The following is an 18,317-nucleotide window of genomic DNA, read 5'->3' as shown; positions in this document are numbered from 1 at the left end:
TTAAGAGTTTATTTTCATTTTTTAAGTTTTTTTTTTCCTTTTTTTTTTTTTTTTTTCTTAATATACTGTGAAGGAGGTGGGATGGGGATCCATGTAAAATGTAAATTACAACATCAGGAAAGAAAAAGGACTATACAGGAATAGAATGAAAGTTCACAGAGGGAAGCAGTCCAATAGCTTCTTCCCTCACAGCCCCCAAGTAGAAAATGAACACATAGAAAGCGCACCAGCAGGTCTAAAAAAGCCATCTTTGCTGCTCCATCTTGCAGCCAGTACCAGCCCTGGGGAAGGGACTGAAGCACCTGTCCCAGCTGTTTCAGCATCTTCTGAGTTAAATATCCATGGTCCTGTATAGGTGGCAGCCCCCTCACTGCTATTGCTTCAAAAAGTTGTTCAAGGCCATATTTTGTCCCTTCAGAAGCTGGACAAAGTCAAATCTTAGGACCTTCCCATGTCTCCTCCCCCTTCAGGTCCAATATGGCCACTTATCTTTTTGCCATCTCTTGGCTCAAAAGACAATACATTCACTTGAAAAAAAACATTCAACCTCTCCCAGCTCCAAAGTCTCCAATGCAGATATTAATAAGATTAGCCATGAAGTCTGTAGCTTGCTCCCCGTATATCCCCCTTACATTAAAGCAAGGAGCATTTTGAGCAGACCGATAAAACTCTTGTTTCACTGGTGAAATAAAGATTCAACACACTCTGTCCTCAGAGTGCTTTACGAGGTGGACAAGTGAGTACTTTCCAGCAACAAAACAAAGCAGCAGCACAGAGGTTAAGAGATGTACCAAGGGTCAAGGAGCAAGCAAAGGGATCTAGTATTGAAGATAGGGGAATGTGTGAAATCTTGCCTTCATTCTGGGATAATGTTAGCAGCCTATCCTTTAGCAAGGGGAAGGGAAAGAGCTCCAGGGACAAAAGGAATGTTCAGCTGCTACAAGGGAGTACTTCAAAGCCAAGGGATGGCTTAAAGCAGAATACCCTTCAGGTACATGCACCATCTCTTTTAGTCTGACTCAGAAATATGACAGGCAGAACATAAGAACATCCTCAGAACACACACTTCTGTGCAAAGGTGGTTGAAGCAGCCAAGAACAGAGGAGGAACTTATCCGCAACAAGCTTACCAGACCAACTACAAAATCCACCTGCTGTAGAGGACAGAAAACAAGTGCAACAAGAGGGACAAGATACTCTGTTCCCAACTATGCTGCAATGAACTGGCCAGGAGAGAGACCATTTACTACTTTTTCCCTCATCTAATCCTCCTGCAGCAGTGCTGCTCTTGACAAAAAGGAATAGAGATTGAGGTGTGCCAGTGTTCAGTAGAAGTGACCACATGCAGACCTCTGAGGACAATGAGGGAGCTCATGGGGCTTTCAGGAACTAAGGCACAGACTTTCCATTAGCTTGATATCACATCTGGGACATCCTCAGAGCTCATTTGTCTAGGTTTCACATGCTCAGTCTCTGATGCTAAGGAGTTTGAGCTAGTGGGGTGGTGAATAATTACAGCTGCAGTTGAAATAACAAGAGTGGATGCTCAGCACCCAAGAATGGACTCTGATTCAGTCATTTTGTACACAACTGCCTGTTTCACTGTGCTTCTAGCTGAAGCAGAGCACCAAATCGCTAATAGCCAAACCAAGATCCTGCCACAACCCGGAACCAGTTCTGTTCTAAGGCAATCATGTCTCTCTTGTTAGATTTTATAGCCCCTTGCTGATGCCAGTTCCAATAGAATAATATACCGCTTCTCTAATTCAAAGGCCCTAACTGGTTTTCTCAGTAAGGCAGCAAAAATGTCCTCCAAGAGAAACTCATTCCACCACACAGATGAACACTGAAGTCAGTGATGCAATTAGTCCAATGTCATATTGCTTAATGCAGTTAAAACTAAAGCAACTTGAAAAACTAAAATGGCCTCCTGCTCCAGATTCAAGGGCAGAATAGGTCCTCTAATTCTCCCTAAATACACCATGCACCACTCCTGCAATATTTCTGGCAAGGATTGGAGCCAAGTGTTAGTACTTTTGCAGCCACATAAAGGCCAGGGCCTAAGCTTGCTGTCACACCACTGAAGGACAACCATCTGGAAAGCCCTGTAACAAATAATGATGATGTACCATCAATTTCTTTTGAGAAAGCACTGGGATTGGAAACTGGAGTACCTTCAGCTTACCAGCACACTCATAGGTGAAGATCCAAGATATGCCCTTCCCTCTTCCTCCCTGAAGGGTGCTGAACACCTGAACAGTCCTCTCACACTGTGCCTTATGTCCTATACATCATGTCCACAAGAATTCATGAACATCGCTACCTGAACAACAGTTCATACTAGGAAGCATGACTCAACACAGCTGTTCGCTATGCTTAGAAGAGTACTGGACCTCACATCTTTGGACCCACATATTCAAACAACTGGCCTTTACTTAAAAAAAAACAACAAAAAAACCCCACAGTTTGGTTCCTTTCAGTCTGAGGATGAACCTGAAATAACACAGATTTATCTGAAAGGGGAGCAAAGAGCAAACTATAAGGATCAATTAAGTAACAAAATGGGAAAAGGTCTCTTTAAACCGCATGGTCTTTATTTCAGTGCCAATGTTACAGATACAACACAAATGTCCCAGTCAGAACAAACTCAAATGGAATCCAGGGATCTACAACAGGCTCTGGAAATTAAATTGGGGAGAAGGTCTGGAATAACTGGGAAAAGTGACTTTGCAGCATAGTCTCTGATGAGTCTCCCAGGAGGCAACAGGGCCCTTGCTCAAAGAGTGACCTACAAAATTGAGCATGTCCTTTTTACCCATAAACCACAGTCAATGGGTTAAAGGCTTTGAAAATGTCTGTGGTAATAAACCAGCTGCTCCTTGGATCTCTACATCTTTCATACATCATCACACTCCCTGGGGCAGCTACAGAAGACTGACTGTGAATCTGCACAGCTGCAGCCAATGATAGAAAGCAAAGAAAATTCAAGTGTCAGGGCTTCACTTTCAAGTACAGCACCAAAGCAATTTGATCAACTATCACCAGGTACCTCTTTTCTCACACTGTCCCAGGTTTGCAGATGAACTCCCAAGGCCTGACTTGCTCTTGGTATGTACCACATAACTAAGAGGTGTGTGTGTATACAGTAATGCACAGAATAGGCCACAAGAAGCCTCCAACCCCTTCGGACAAAGGGGATACGGGAAGAAAGAGGCAGGGCACCCTAACATTCTCTAAGTCCCCAATCTGAGCCCCAGATGAAAGTGCTTGAAGATAACCCAGCTAGTAATGAATGAAAACGCACCTTGCCCTCCCCAGGGAAAAAGGACAGCAGAAAGAAGGGGCAGCTGTTCACTTGCTGCAGAGAGAAGAAAGTTTCCCTGCAAGAAATTCCAGACTTCTCTTCCAACCAGGCTGTGTTTCTTTGGGGGGGAGAAGGGAATGTTGCTTCTGGCTGTGAATGCATGTGTGAGGGCGTGCAGAGTAGCCTCCACAAGCAGCCAGCCTCATCAGCGGAGGAGAGGAGATTAGTCTTAACAGATATGCTTCAAAGTCAGCAATCACTTCAGGAAAATTCCTCCTCATCAGCAGGTCTCATCTGTTCCCCATGCCCATGGTGCGGTTTGAGGGATTTCCAGGGATCACAACCTTCTTCCCAGAGTTCCTTTGATTGGGTGGGGTGAGAATAAGAATGGTGCCAGAGCCTCACTGCCAAGACTGAGGGGGAAAGTTGTTGACTTCTGCTAGATCCTGCATTGCTGAGCCCTTGTGATTATACGTCAACTTAATCCGCATTCGTAGTTGTTGCTATGAGAGAAAAGAAAAAAACCAAAAATTCAGGTCTTCATTAAAGACTAGTGAATCCCCCCAAGTCCATCCCCACCCCCAGGAGGGCAAAATATGGACCTTTCCTCACCACAAGAGCTTGCTGGAAGGATGTCCAGGGTGAGCTATGACACTGTAGATAAGTACTTAATTTGGTAGAACGTTGCTTGCTCACTGTAGTTCTCGGATCAGGTACGAGCTTGCTCAGAAAACCTATAGCACAGCTTCTGCTCACATCTCTCTGCACTGGTCCTGCTCTCTCAAGCACTAAAGGCCTTAAATACAACAATAACTGCCTTCAAATCCCAGTTAACAATAGAAGAAAACAGGAGACGGATCTGGACTCTGCTGCTCTGCACTTGGGCTCAGAGGGAGAGCTGTCATTTCCCATGCTAGCTGTTCATCACTCAGTGAAGCAGAAGTGGCCTGGGAACTTCAAGTACTGCATAGCTCAGTAGCACTGGAGGAAATAGCCTAAGACAGACTGGAAACAGAGACTCTTAAGAGCATTTTCCTCCTGGTGTGAATAAATGATGGAACAGCTCAGAGATTGTTTTACACTCCCTCAGCTGGTTGTCATTCAGATACTAGGTGCCCCTTAAAAATAACCAGAGCACAGCACGCTCCAGCCAGGTCCTCTGTTCTCCTCACTCCTGAAAAGCCTTGTTTGCAGAAATACTAGAAAGAAAAGCAAAAAAGCTGGCTACTTCTGTCTCTTCTCCCCATACCAGGAAAAACCTAGAGGGAAATATACAAAAACAGCAGATGGAGGAAGGGAGGACAAAGACTACCCCATCCAGCCTCAGGCTAAAGAAACTGTCCTTTATTGTTAGTAGACCAATATTAACCAGTTTCAGTTTTTGTTAGATTTGGTGCTGTTTTGGGAAACTGGCCATTCTACTATACGAGTGTAACCTTGCCCATMCACACTGAAAAGAGTTCAATGCTAAGACCTGCTAGCCTTTCAGCCTGCTCACCACAGTTCTCATCTTCACCATCAGCTTCAAGACAGAATGACAGAGTCCCTGTCATTCCAGGTGAACAGGCCTTTTTACAACTATGACAAGATAAAAAGCTACCTCCTAAACAGCAAAGCTGTTCTGAGGTTCCCTCCCTCAATATTCCAGGTAACTACACTATCTAATGGACAAGGTTCTTGCAAAGCTGTATGTTCAGGCAGTAGCAATCTAAATGACAGTAAGGGATGCACAAATGCCTGATATAGAAGAACAGACAAACAGTGGTCAAGAGCACAGGGCAGTGAAATACTATTTTGCACCTCAGCATTCCAAAGTGTTCACAGAAGTTCTGGTATTTGAACAAGAAAGCATCCAACTGTCTACGTATATTTTGGCTTGTGGGCTCATCTGAGATGGCTATGTTCCAACTCCTGGCACCATACAGGAAAACTCCTAAAACCTCCTAAAGTTCAGAAAATAACTTTCAGGTGGTCTTTGAAAAGTGCTCTCCCGTACCACAGAGTTTCACCCACACAGAAATCCAGATATATGCAACACACAAAAGAGAATAATTACCCTTGAACCTTACCATGTATGGACAGAGGGGAACACACTGCACGGAGACAGGGGGAAGGGCATGGGAATCACAAAAACTATGCACTAGAAGACAGTCACTTCAATGAAATCTTTCACTGAGATCGGAGAATTTTTCTAATTTGCACATCAGTCTAGCGGTAATACTTAACATATCCAGAGCAGCACATAAGTGTTAACCTGTGAAAAACTTAAGAAGGCAGGAAGATCTTAAGGCTGTTCCACAGAGGAGGAAACAGTGATCTCTATTTTATTTTTTCTTTCTGATGCCTTCTGAATACTTGCAAAGCCTCTTTTAAGGAGGCCATGTGGGTCACGCCCTCAAGTCTGTTTTCTCCCAGTCCTGGAAGCCTATCTCTGAAGGCTATAAAACAAATGGAATTACTATTAAGTTACAGTCAAAGATTCTTCCTCTCAAGTGTTTAAAAATACACCCACCACATATTAGACACAAATGATAACTTGAGAAGACAGACAATTTTGCTAAGATTATGGGTCAAGCAGTTTTTGTGTAACAAAGATTAAAAAATACTCCTGCAGCTAGCAAGAACGAACCTTCAATACATCTATCTGGCAAGACACTTTCCTTTCAAACTTCATTTATGCAACACATACAAAAATAAAGTTCAGCTCCTTTGGAACGGATGTCTAAAAATTTAACAACCATGCTGCTGCAAAAGCACTCCAGAAATTCATGAAGACAGCAAAGCAGTGAAGCTGTTTTAGCAGTATGACCAAATAAAAGGCCAAATTAGTGCAAGGAGTCCTTTTTCGTAACTTCTTCCAGACCTTAACCAAAACGACTGTCATTATAACACATTATTCCCTACCATCAGTCCCTATCTCCCAGAGATGCATCCGTAACCAATCACAATTAAATGCTTAATTTCCAGACAATAGCCTTAACTGTTCTCAGAATTACTCACCTTTTGCGGGTTCAGGACTTTAATAACCTGTGTGATGGTCCCCGAGTTAAATGCAGGGATGACACTGCTGCTGGGAGACAGGAGCTGCAGCTGGAATGTCTGAAGAAAGGACAAAGGCTTTTCAGAAACAGTTTAATGCCTAATCAAATAAGAATATAAATTAAATAGTTTCTCTGCATCAAAAGAAGGCAAAGAAAATTAGTGGCTGTATATATTACTGTCAGGACCAATAAGTCAAACAATCACTGCTTCAATTCCCTATCCAGAAAGGAAAAAAACATCCTCTGGCTCACAAACACGCTGTATGAGTAAGGTCCAGACAGCACAAATGCTAGGGGTCAAGGGCTCACTACAGCCTGTCAGTCAGTAGTTATGCACTGTTTGAAGCACCACACTCAGAGGAACAGCCAAGGCTGCTCAGCACACCTGTAACTTCCAGAGGCCCATTTTCCCCTCTAATTACTTCCTGTGACTTGTATGAAACCTAGCTGAACTAAAGTTAGACCATTATTAATTCCCAGAAGTGAATATATTTTCCCAAACTTGAAGAATCTTCTAATCTTGCCCTGCTTAAATGGTATGCTCTACTACAAACTAGGCAATATCCATCTCTTGCACTTTGTGCAAGGAGGGGCAAGGACAATCCACTAATTAAAGGAGGACAGTTACTAATCATCATTTGGAAACTCTTCATCTCTCCTTTTATAAGCAGCCAATAACTTCAAAATATTTTTTCATGTATTAATAGCCACAAAAAGCATGATATGTTTCTTAAGAATAAGGGAGAGATTGGTGTCTTGGTCTTCCTTTTGACCTAACATTTTCCTGGGTGTGGTTTAGCAACCTTCTTAGAATGTAGTGGATTTAAAGCAAGAACTTGTCCAAGTAGAAAAAGCCCAAACTGACAAAACTAGCCTTCCATTGCCTTGTTTACCATGCTGCTTGTTTCTAGCTGTAGGAAAGCACAGATCAGTAAGTATTTGCAGCTGGCCCTCAACCCATCACCACAGTTGCCCTAAGTGGCTCTACCTTTGGTACTGCAGCTTGGAAAACAAAATCTGTCATATCCAGCTCTGTGCTGTTGGAGGCCTGTATTGTGATTACAGTGACGCTGGGGTTGGTGTTTGACCTCTCAAAGGTGAAGTCAATCTTCAGCCCATTCTTGCTGTATGCAGTAATTGAGGGTATTCCTGCAGAAAACGTAAGAGCAGTAGATCTGCAGAATCTGGAGATCACTCATAGTATCAGGGAGCTCATTCACCTTACCCCAGATCCAAGCTCTTCTGAAGATTAAGCACCCWCCCCTCCTCCATACCTGTATCATGCTTCCACACTTCCCTCCCAAACACTCCCAGACCCTCACTTTCTGTTACCAGCGCGTCTTTCCTCCTGAAGTTGGGTGCCATCGCACCTTAGGCTTAGGATTTACATGGCCATACCTGCAGCAATATCATTGAAGAGAGGTTGTGATGAAAGCCCATCAAGCAAGAACGGAGGTTGTGATATCTGGGGGGCAGGGGCAGGGGCAGGAGAACCTACAAGAAAATGTTGGAGGATTATAAAATTTAGGTGTCAGAAAATGAAGGCTAATTACCCCTTCTCAAAGACCAACTGCAGCATATCATGTTTCCACACATGAAGCTCTACCAGTATCATCTACGTTGTCATCCTCCCTTTCCGCTTTCACCAGCAAGGGCTGGCTCCTCTTGAGCTAGCAGGCATCCAAACAGAATGAACTCCTCTCACCTCCTGATCCTCTCTGGAAAGGCTGAGAGCCTTCCAGGCTGGAGTGTGAAAATGCCCAAGTCTCACCAGCTAATCACACAGAGTCAACCTGCGACTTCATTCACTGACTCCCACCTGTATGCTGATATGGACTCTGGTAAGAATAAGAGTGAAGACTGCGACTTGACAGAGAGCAAGGAACACTCGCTAGCCATCCCTCCTATCTTTGGCAATCAGACTGACATTCCACCCCAGGAGAGAGGATCTGGACTTTCAAGAGATACAGCCTGCTCACCTGTTAGGTTGAGGTCTCCCAGGAGGTCAAGGAGCTCTCCACCAGCAGAAGCTGGCTTGCTTGTAGGTGCAGTGGGGATTACAGGTGTTATATCATTTCCCCCCAACAAGTCCAACAAATCATTTGCCTAATGAAAAAGTRGACAAAATAGTTACATATTCAATTTTCTGTTGCTTTCCCTTGCAAATATAATGGATTCCACTTGCTCTCAGCTTAAAGAGTAACAAAGCTGCTGGCCACAGTTTCATGCCCCATGAAAGATCTAGTTTCCATGCTCTCAGGACCACAAAGACAGTAAAGGATAGAGTTTGTGGACAGAGACAGGTAAGGCTTTTACATGGCTTTATCCCATCTGCTCTCATGCTCCTCACCACAACCCCTTCCTCACACGTGTTCTTAACACTAGAACCATCAGAGTAGAGATATGATGCAATCACCAACAGGCCAAAACTAACAAAGAGGCAGGGAGGGGGAAGGAGATGGTCTCAGATTACTGTTGAAAAGGTAGTGGAAAGTACAGTGGTCTGATAGACAGTGGAAACTTATCCTAGACCAGTTTCCATTACCTGGCTAGTAGGCTGCAATCCAGTGGGTGGAGGTTTGGTTTCCAGAACTGCTGGCTCTGTCTCTCCATTGGTCTGTACAATTTCAGTAGGGCCATTTGTGGTGGCCTTCTCCATTACTGGCATTCTCTCAAGCAGGGCTGGCCTGAAAGAAGCTGACATAGTTACACTGTGCCATCTTCCTGGATCCCAGTCCAAGTACTCAAACATTCAGGAGATGACGTACGTACACAGGACAACCTGCCTTTTCCTTTTAGCTCCAATACAGGTGAATTATAAGACTACATGACTCAGCTTAAGCTGGTCAGAGACAATCCCTGACCTTCTGCATCAGTGTAAACACATCAGCTGACAGCTGAAAGTCACGACAAGCCCTCCTGCCCTCTGCCCTAGAACTTGACACAATTTCCACTGTGGGGCTGGGATAACAAGCACAAGACTCAAGGATTAAAGAACTGAGCAATGGTGGATTAACTGCAGGCACAGGACACTTGACAGCTCTGTTCTGCACACARCTGAGTCAGAGGGTAGGCTGACTGATTTCATTTTGCAGGAAGATTAACCACCCAGGACAAGAGACAAAGCTGGAAAAGCAAAACATCACGCTCTCATTTAACCAAATTCCAGTTTCCAAAAAGATGAAGTTTAGTCCTTCAGAGTACCCTCCTGAAAGGATAGAGACTGAAGGAGAAGAGGCCCAGGATCCAGAATCCTGACACCAAAAGAGAGAACTAGGAAAAGTCCATATATGGAGTACCAGTTTGTAATATAAAAAAGGCCATTACTCTTGTGGATCAAGACAAAGAGCGCTGCACGTAATATGGGTAAGTCATGCTGTCTACACATCTTTTGGGCTGAAAAAGTGTTGCAGTGTCAATAAACTCAACAGCGGGCTGCATTTTCAACCATGAACAAAGTCTTAATGAGCAGAAACTGTTAAACGCCAACATTTTCACTGGAAAAAAAACCTACACTGATGCTCTCTTGTAAAACTGAATGAAGTTCACATACTTTTTTCTGAAGTGCAAAGCTTCCCAAAACTATGAATGGATATACTGCCATTTGACCAGAAGCCAGCTGATCGCCAGACACTGATGTCTACCRTGGTTAGATCATATCAAAAGTGTCTCACACCAGATTTTTCGTAACTCATTCACAAGCCCTTATGTGAAGCCCGAGGCAACTCACACGCCCTAGCTCATTCACATGACTCTTCCAAGGGAACAATTACAGTTGCTGTATGGATCCTAAGGGGAGTAGGGAAGAGAGAAAAATCACAGTGATGATGTGTCCTACACAGTAGTGAATGGGATGGTAGCTATGGAAAAAAGCAACTGTGAAAAACCTTTGAAACAAGGTTTGGAAGCTCCTACACACACAGGCAGTATTTAGTTCAGTGACACTCATTTTCCCCCTTTCCTCTCATGTAGACTCTAAAATGGTTGTTTCTCCACTTAAGTCATCTTGCTCCACCATATTTAAACAAACATGGCAGGCATCCCCCCCCATACCCACACCCAAACAACCTATTTTTAAAATAGCGTTTAAGAATGTAACCTTATGGAAAGATTTCAAGGGTGGATGAAGTTAATCCCCAGAGGCCTCCTCCAATCTTACGTGCCTCATGGAAGAGAGACAATGCTCCTATGTATCAACAGTTAACTATCGCACACAGCAGAGGAATGACTATTCTGAGAAGAATCACAGCTGTGGTTATTGCARCTAAGCAGGTTTTGAACTTTCTCATAGAGAAACAACCACTGGAGAAAAACAATGAAGAGCTATTATCTAAATTWTAAGGTGCAAGGAGGCTAACATGCTCACAGATTGTAAAACAGGGACACTGAGTGGTGCAGAGAACTGGTATGCCTCTGCATGCAGAGCTTGAAATTTTAACAGATACTACATGAAGATACAGTAAATTAAAAAGATGTTCTGAAAAGTATTATGAGTCAGAAGAATTACTTCAAGTTCAGAATATAATACATCCTAAGGGATGAAAGGTCAATGGATCTCTTCATGTTTATGGCAAAGAAGTTTTAAAATCAGTTTGAACTTAATGACTGTTGTAATGCTGATGCAGAAAAAGCTATCCACAGATGCTCATTTGGCTAGCAGATTTAAGATTCAACACCTGGAAGTGAAAATTAGCCAAATTCAAGCTTAAAAGAGTATCCGTGTTCCGGCAGAGAAAGCTACTGATCACAGAATATCTTCTCCCAGGATATGCTAAATTCTTAAAGCACTCAGAAACCCTATAGATCAACGATTCTAGTTCCTCTATAATCCTACCAGCATCGCTAGGTAAAGCTCTCTAGTTGTGCTATACAGGAGATCAGAGTAGATTATAATGATGCCTTTTCAAACACCAAAGCTCATCAGCACTTACCTCATGTGATCGTATTTCTTGAAAAGTGCATTATATTCCACTGCCCTCTGCTGTAGCTCCACATCAATGCTGCTGCCATAAATGGAGACCACCTTCTTAATGCGACTGCCAGGCAAAATAAAAAGCCATGGAATTACCAGAACTGAGCCAGGTATTAGTGTGTGTCAGACACTAGATCACCATCTGGCCTCTGCTCAATAGATGTCCTGTGTAACTGATTTGAAACAGCAGTCATTGCTGTTTCGCTAATTACCTATGCAACATCAGTTTTTGAACTGTTCTGTCCCTTCACAACAGAATCAGCAGCTGTTTAACATACCATAGGGTATACCATCCTAGAGCTAAACTGCCCATAGACAAGCCACCAGGAGGAAATACGGCTATTTTTCTCTCCATCGTTAGAGAAAGGAACTGGAAAGATGCGGACTTTCTTTCCCATTAGGGAATTTTCAAGTAAGGGCAACATGTGGAAGCCCCCACACAGTAGAGGCCATTCACATACAAAGAAAATGGTACCAATCGGTGCAATAGTCCAGCCTACAAGGAAAGGAGGACGGTAAAAGCCAATAAATAACAAGGAGGAAAGCCTTGTAAACCATGGAAGCAAAACATGCGCAAAGAATACTTTCTTCTGCTGAAGACAACTGATGCCTACGTATTTGCAACAAAGCCCTGTGCAGCACAACACCAAAAAGAACTCACTTGACAGTACAGGTGAACCTTGTGGAAAGCTTCATGATGGCAGTGAGAGCATAGCCTCGTGTAACAGATGCAGACATATTAGATATCAGGACGCTTTCTAAAATATCAAGAACTTCATCCTCTGTTACCTGAAAAGGTACAGAAAGGTTAGGCTGAGACAGAGAGAGGCTTTGCAGCAAACCTTCCAGGGCATACTGTAAAACTCTGCAACATCCATTTAAGGGAGACTACTACCTCCTCAGCAACTTTGTGAGTCTGCAGCATATGTTCACAATGCATGGGCCAAGTGTCTCTAGGTGGACATCTTATGATATTACTTTTAAAATACAGTTCCTGTTCCACACACTGAAGAGCAGGTTTATCACTGAAAAACATAGCTAAAACCCCTGGCAGATACCCTGCAAGCTAGGTTAGCACTGTAACCACAGAGCACTGCCCAGTGCAGCTGCATTCCTCAGAGAAAAAGCTGGCTATGTGTACAGAGCCCATGCCTGTAGCATGGAGAGGAGATTCCTATGCAGGGTCAGTCAGCATCATGGGCGTCATTGCTAAGTAAGTGCTGCAAGCACTCCCCTAACATAGCCAGCCTATCAAGCAGCTCCAGGCTCAGCCAACTACATACTCATTCTCCTTTCTCAAGCTATACCTGGATTGGTTCCTCTTCTTCACACTGACCAGACACCAGAAGATCTCCATACTCTCCTATGCACCAGGAGGCCACTTGCACCAAGGGCTGCTGTTGGAAGAGAAAAAAAAACAAACCAAAAAAACCAGACACTTCAGAGACAAATGGATGCCTGTATGATGAAGTAAAACACCACCATTTTTATGAACAAGCTTAGCCCTCCTTCCAGCCAAGGAAGTTCTCTATGGCAGAAGAAAAAGGAATATTTGATTTGATTGGGAATTCTGTATGAGAATTAGAGAGAAGTTTGGTGTTTTTTTTTTTGTTTGTTTGTTTGTTTGTTTTTTTTAAAGGGACTGATAGAAGGCGTGCCTTCTCCGCAATCTGGCCTTTGGGGCTAGACAGTGTGATGTTGACTTACCTTGAGCTGCTTAGAAAACATGCTTATTGCATGTATAACAAGGAAATTGAAGCTGGCCATGTTGGGTATTACCTGGGAGTAATCACCGAGGATGGCTTTGTAGAGTCTCTGCACAGTGTAGGCATGCATCTCCACACTATTAGTTATTAGCTGAATCAGGTTGGGAACAGCATCATCACGAACATAGCTTCCTGCCTGCAAGAAATATTTGCGTAGTTAAGAGACACACAAAAGTTGTTAGGTTTCACCATCTGACCCTCAATAATACCCAGCATCTGCCAATATCCTTCAGAAGGCCAGCTGGTGTGCATGCAGATAATAATCAAACCATTTCCATCCCCAAGTACTTCATGGTTGATTTTGAGCTGGATCAGATCAGTACAAGACAGTACATTTTCATCAAGCACTCAGCTATACCAGAGGAAAACTATACTATCAATATTGTGCATGTCTGTAAAAATGACAGGATGTAGATAGAAGTACCCTGTGATTTAGAACAACAGAAGGAACAGAAAGCAACACAGAAAACATCTTTTTTGTGAAACAGGAGGCTTTAGTCAAAGCAATAAACTCTGGGGGCAGAAGGCACCTTATTCAATCACTTTCTCAAAGTCAGATTCCATGCTAATCAGCACAAGGCCCAGGGACTTGCCTGCCTAGCACTCTTTAGTTAGAGGACAGGAATATGGAGTTCAGAGCTAGGGAACAGCCCGCTTCCAGGCTGGTAAAATAAATACGGCAATACACAATCACATAGCTTTGGCACTGAAGGAAAGATGTACACTGCTCAAATACTACTCTGTTTAGATATTCCTCCAGCACTGAGAGGAGAGCATGCAAAAAGAAGGCAATTAAGTGGGTCCAATTAGGTCAACTAAGTTAGAAACCAGCTAGCCAAAGCAAGGGGCAGAGACCATCATTCTGTTTTCGTCTCATAAGTCTGGTAGGCTGGACAGGATGTTTACCTAAAAGAGGGAGCAATAGGTAGTCTCATGAAAACAATTTCATAAATGGTTTCTCCAGCAGTTTAGGGGAAGAAGTTACTTTAATAAAGGGAGTCATTTGAAAGCAATTCTCACAGCTAACCTTCTAATGGAAATCAATTCTCAGTCTACTTCTCTCTGTTACAGGACTGCATGATAGCACACAAGCCAGAGATTCACTTCTTGATGAAGGAACTTCTCAAATTTTAACATTCACACTGATAAAATCCTTTCCCACACCTTTGCTTAGGGAACACACTGCCAACCCAAGTTGGCAAGGTCTCTTCCCTCTGGTTTGCCAAAACGCTACTCCAGTTCCCCCTCAGCTGTGATGTTTATAAAGAGATTCAAGTAAAGCTGCTGCTAACAGTTTTACTAAAAAGCTTTCATAAATTCAGTCTGGAAGAGTTCCAAGACATTATTTCACCCCCTTTCTCTTTAAGTCACTTAGGGCTGTGCTCACTTTTCCCTGAAAGGACTGCACATTGGAAGCACAGACAGTACAAGAGCTGCCCTGACCTGGAAGATAATCTGATTACTGCAATGGAAACACAAACTCTGCTACACACCATCTTACATGTTTCTGAAATCATACATGTTTTCTAAAAATCATTTAGTCATATTTACCTCCTGACTGACTGCCTTAGGTCACTACCATACCCATATAAGCACATTACCTTTGTGTATTGTAGAATTTATTACCTGCCAGCCTCTATAGCCATCTCCCACTTTATGATGATTAACTTCCTACAGAATCCAAGAATTTTTGTATAAGCACACAAGAGAGAGGGAACTCTACTTACCGTTGTTAAGACTCTCATAATTGTGTCTATGTGCCAGCGTTTAGAAGGGGCATATCTGGAAAACAAACAAACAAAAAAACAAAAAAAACACCCAAAACACACACACACACACACAAGTTACAGAGCAATAACTATTATCATTCAATACCAGCAAGAAGCCCAGCAAAAGTATCAGAGCCTCCCCTTTCAGTCACCTCCTGGCCCACTGCTTCCTAGTAAATCATGTCATTCTTTGACATTTTGTAATGCTGACATTGGAAGACTGAATGAATACACATGGCCATAGTTATGACACAGCATAGCAATACCTGGCACATACAATAATTCAAGGTCAGGCTGCTGATTACAATGGCACAACAGTAATGAAATCACCTCACTGTACAACTAATCTGAGGGGATGCACATGTGTCAACACAACACCTGTTCCAAAGGGCAATAGAAATCAATATATTAGACTAGTTTAGGGATATGATCTAACACCTGCCCATATAAATCCTTGGTCCAGAGCACCACAGGCAGCATGCCCCGTTCCTCAGGGTGAGTATAACTGACAAACTGAACATAGSCCAGCAAATGAAGAAGAGATGATCAACGTGTTCTCTCTCATGTGTGGGGAGACAACATAATGACACACAAAATGCTTATAATTCCCAGGATGGACAAAAAATTAATAGCAATAAATTGACCCCATACTTTTCTGCTGCAAGAAATATTCCAGATGCACAGTCTGCCTTGAACTCTGGCTCACAGGAATCCAGGAAATACAGCAACTCCTTCATCATTCCACGGACGTTGTTCCCATTAACAAGAGCAAAGCTCAGTTCCATTGCACGCCTAGGGCAAGAGACAGAAAAACCAATAAAATATCTTCTGGCTACTCAACTGCACTTACCTTTCAACAAAGAAGAAAGCAGTCTTCACTAATCCTRTGAGAACGGCCTTCTGCAGTTAGCCTACCAGTATTTTCCAGTTCATAGGCAGACACTAAATACACTCCTGTTTATTTTTTTTTCTGGTGGGAAGTGAGGGGAGTCTCCAGCACTTTCTAGAAACACCTGTCCAGACATCCGAAAGGCTAGAAATATCTTTCAGCAACCACAGTCTATCACTGTTAAATTCTGACCATCCAGGTATTTGTAATTACATGCTGGTCACATCTGACAAAACTGCAATAAGAAACTTATCCAAACTACAGCACGCTTCCTCCAATTTCAGCAATCTTAAATCCAGAAGGGACCTCTTCTGATTGCTATACATTAGAGATTTATTTCCGAATAAAATACTAACTGATAAGCTTTATTATATCTTGTCAGACAGACTACATAAGATTTCTAGAACCCAAAGTTACCCTGCTGCTCTTTTCAGAACCCATTTCATTTTTATTCCCCCATGAGTTGACACCACAACTAGACAAAGTACTGACAATCTGATATTCCTTGTTGTGTTCATCCAATGGTCAGAGGTTAGCCCTTAGCCCTTCTACTTGAAGCTTCTGTAGTTAGATATAGCACAGCTCTTCAGTCCTTCTCGGCTTTTTGGAATGAAGACTACTATCTTTAAGTGCGATGAATTTCTGGGCTTATCACTGTAAAACCTTGGCAACTGGTTATGTTAAAATGCACTAAAATAATGCATTAAAATAGCTTTACTGAAGAACCCAGACTACTCTGTAAAACTGAACGTTCAGTGTCGGCGAGAACCCTGCCTCCAAATTGTGTCCCCTCCATACTGTCAGGAACTTTATTCTCTGCCTGTCATTGGGACTGGCTATTAGAACACATAAGATTCTTATAGCACATTAGAAATTTCCTCTCCCATTTCAATTAGCTTTTGAAAATCATCTAGCCACTTTCTGAACTATTTATGTACAATGATTGCGTAGTCTTTGTTGTAAAACAATGTTGCAAAAGATTATGCGAAATGGCCTAAAGTCTATTGCATAATTTATATACTTTCTCTACCTCTAAACAAATCAGATTTCAAAATCTATTTAACCTCAGTTTTCATTAAAATCACGTTGACTGACACAAATTAGGTTTCCATCCTGCCACATACTTACTGGCATCAAGCCTACAAGCAGTCCCACTGATTCCGTCTTGCTCCAGTATCAAGCTAGCCAACCTGCCACTACATGGAAACAGTAATTTTTTCTATCTGCTTAAGATTTTCCCAGTGTTCATGAAACATTAACAAAATACACCAGACATATTGTCCAATCCAATGATACTAGGCACAAGCTATTTGTTCTTGAAAATCTGAAGACATCTAGCTTGTGCTGCTTTTTAGCATCTCTCTAGCTACTACTGTAGTAAGAAGTATTTCTACAATACTGTGAATTGTAAATGTGTTACTCAGCTTTTTCCCAAACTAATACTTAGTGACCTAGAGAGAGAATTTTTTTTTTTTTTTTTTTTTTTAAAGGTGCTCAGAATTAGGGTGGAAATACATGACTAAATTGTTACCTTTTATCATCTACACCTATGCCTGGGTGAATTGCTAGAATTGCTTTCATTCTTCCAATCAGTTCCCAACTCCTTACACCTAACCTTGCCGAGTTTCATGTTTATGCATAATTTTTCAGTCATATTATAGTAAATGAATCAACACTACAGGTGCACAGAGGTCCTCTGCAATCCTAACACAGGGCATTTATCTCAACACATAGTGCTGACCTTCAATCATATTACAGAATTCACTTCTGTCACAAAATTACTAATCATGTAATTTGATCATAGTAAGCAGACAGACAAGACTTGAATTAAAGGCCAAAGTCATTCTGAACTACACTACATAGACCAAACATACACTACAATGGTTAAAAGAAGATAGAACAGGAAATGCTTCAGATGACAACCAAAACCAGGTAGAGAATCATGTCCTTCCATAAAGTCCCAGCCACTGGAACTTGCTCCTTGGGGACTCTGATATCCACCCAGCATATTGCTTCAATGAGGCCAGTGCGTTGTCAGCAGCACGAGTGTCAGCATGGCAACATCATGCTCTGCCGATGGATCACTCAAAGGCTTCATCCTCCAACAGCACTCAGACTTGAAGCTCTATTGTTTTCAGCATACCTGTGTTTTCCTAGCAGGCACCAATAAAATGCTTTTGCAACCTTCCATCCAAAACCTAAGTGGGGCTTTTCTATTCCACAGCCTCATGCAGGCTCTGGCACAGAACAGCAGCAACAGTCTGACTTGCTCAGCATGTAAGATGCAAATTTACCTTTTGGGATGGAATGCGATTGTAAAGCTAGATTACAAAACAACATCACGAGATGATTAAAGCTAAGGTTCAGCAGAAAGATCTAATATGACCAGAATAGGAAAGAAATCAGAAAGACTGAGCAGCATTGTTAAAATCTAGAGATTAACAGAGGCAAAATTTGAAAAAGGTCTATAAGCATGAATATCTATGGCACATTTAATCACTGTTTGACATGGTGGAGAAAAGAGGATGAGCAGCAATTTTGAAAGAAACAAAAGTATATTCGTAACGTGACTAGAGG

General features: G+C 42.4%; 1 protein-coding gene and 1 non-coding gene across 10 annotated transcripts in view; both read right to left on the bottom strand.

Moving 5' to 3' along the window:
* Nucleotides 1-44: 44 nt before the first annotated feature.
* Nucleotides 45-18,317, bottom strand: part of AP1G1 (adaptor related protein complex 1 subunit gamma 1) — a 47,716-nt gene continuing 29,443 nt past the window's right edge. For 3 of the 9 annotated variants that reach the window (XM_026081054.1, XM_026081059.1, XM_026081057.1), the window contains 12 exons: nucleotides 15,503-15,643; nucleotides 14,810-14,864; nucleotides 13,096-13,218; nucleotides 12,624-12,713; nucleotides 11,978-12,105; nucleotides 11,276-11,380; nucleotides 8,890-9,031; nucleotides 8,324-8,450; nucleotides 7,743-7,838; nucleotides 7,333-7,493; nucleotides 6,304-6,402; nucleotides 45-3,806 (listed from right to left, as the gene is read on the bottom strand). In XM_026081054.1, the coding sequence (XP_025936839.1) occupies nucleotides 3,705-3,806; nucleotides 6,304-6,402; nucleotides 7,333-7,493; nucleotides 7,743-7,838; nucleotides 8,324-8,450; nucleotides 8,890-9,031; nucleotides 11,276-11,380; nucleotides 11,978-12,105; nucleotides 12,624-12,713; nucleotides 13,096-13,218; nucleotides 14,810-14,864; nucleotides 15,503-15,643 (1,369 nt within the window). In that variant the 3' untranslated portion in view covers nucleotides 45-3,704. The other 6 variants (XR_003255933.1, XM_026081055.1, XM_026081058.1 and 3 more) reach the window with 6 other exon arrangements.
* LOC112973347 lies at nucleotides 17,766-17,852 on the bottom strand. Its single transcript, XR_003255948.1, has one exon. It is a non-coding gene; the product is annotated as a small nucleolar RNA SNORD71 (small nucleolar RNA).

Source organism: Apteryx rowi, unplaced genomic scaffold (assembly GCF_003343035.1).
Source record: "Apteryx rowi isolate R43461 unplaced genomic scaffold, aptRow1 scaffold_537, whole genome shotgun sequence".
Taxonomy (NCBI): Eukaryota; Metazoa; Chordata; class Aves; order Apterygiformes; family Apterygidae; genus Apteryx; species Apteryx rowi.
Note: the sequence above shows the minus strand (reverse complement) of the source record. Positions and strands in the feature narration are given on the sequence as shown.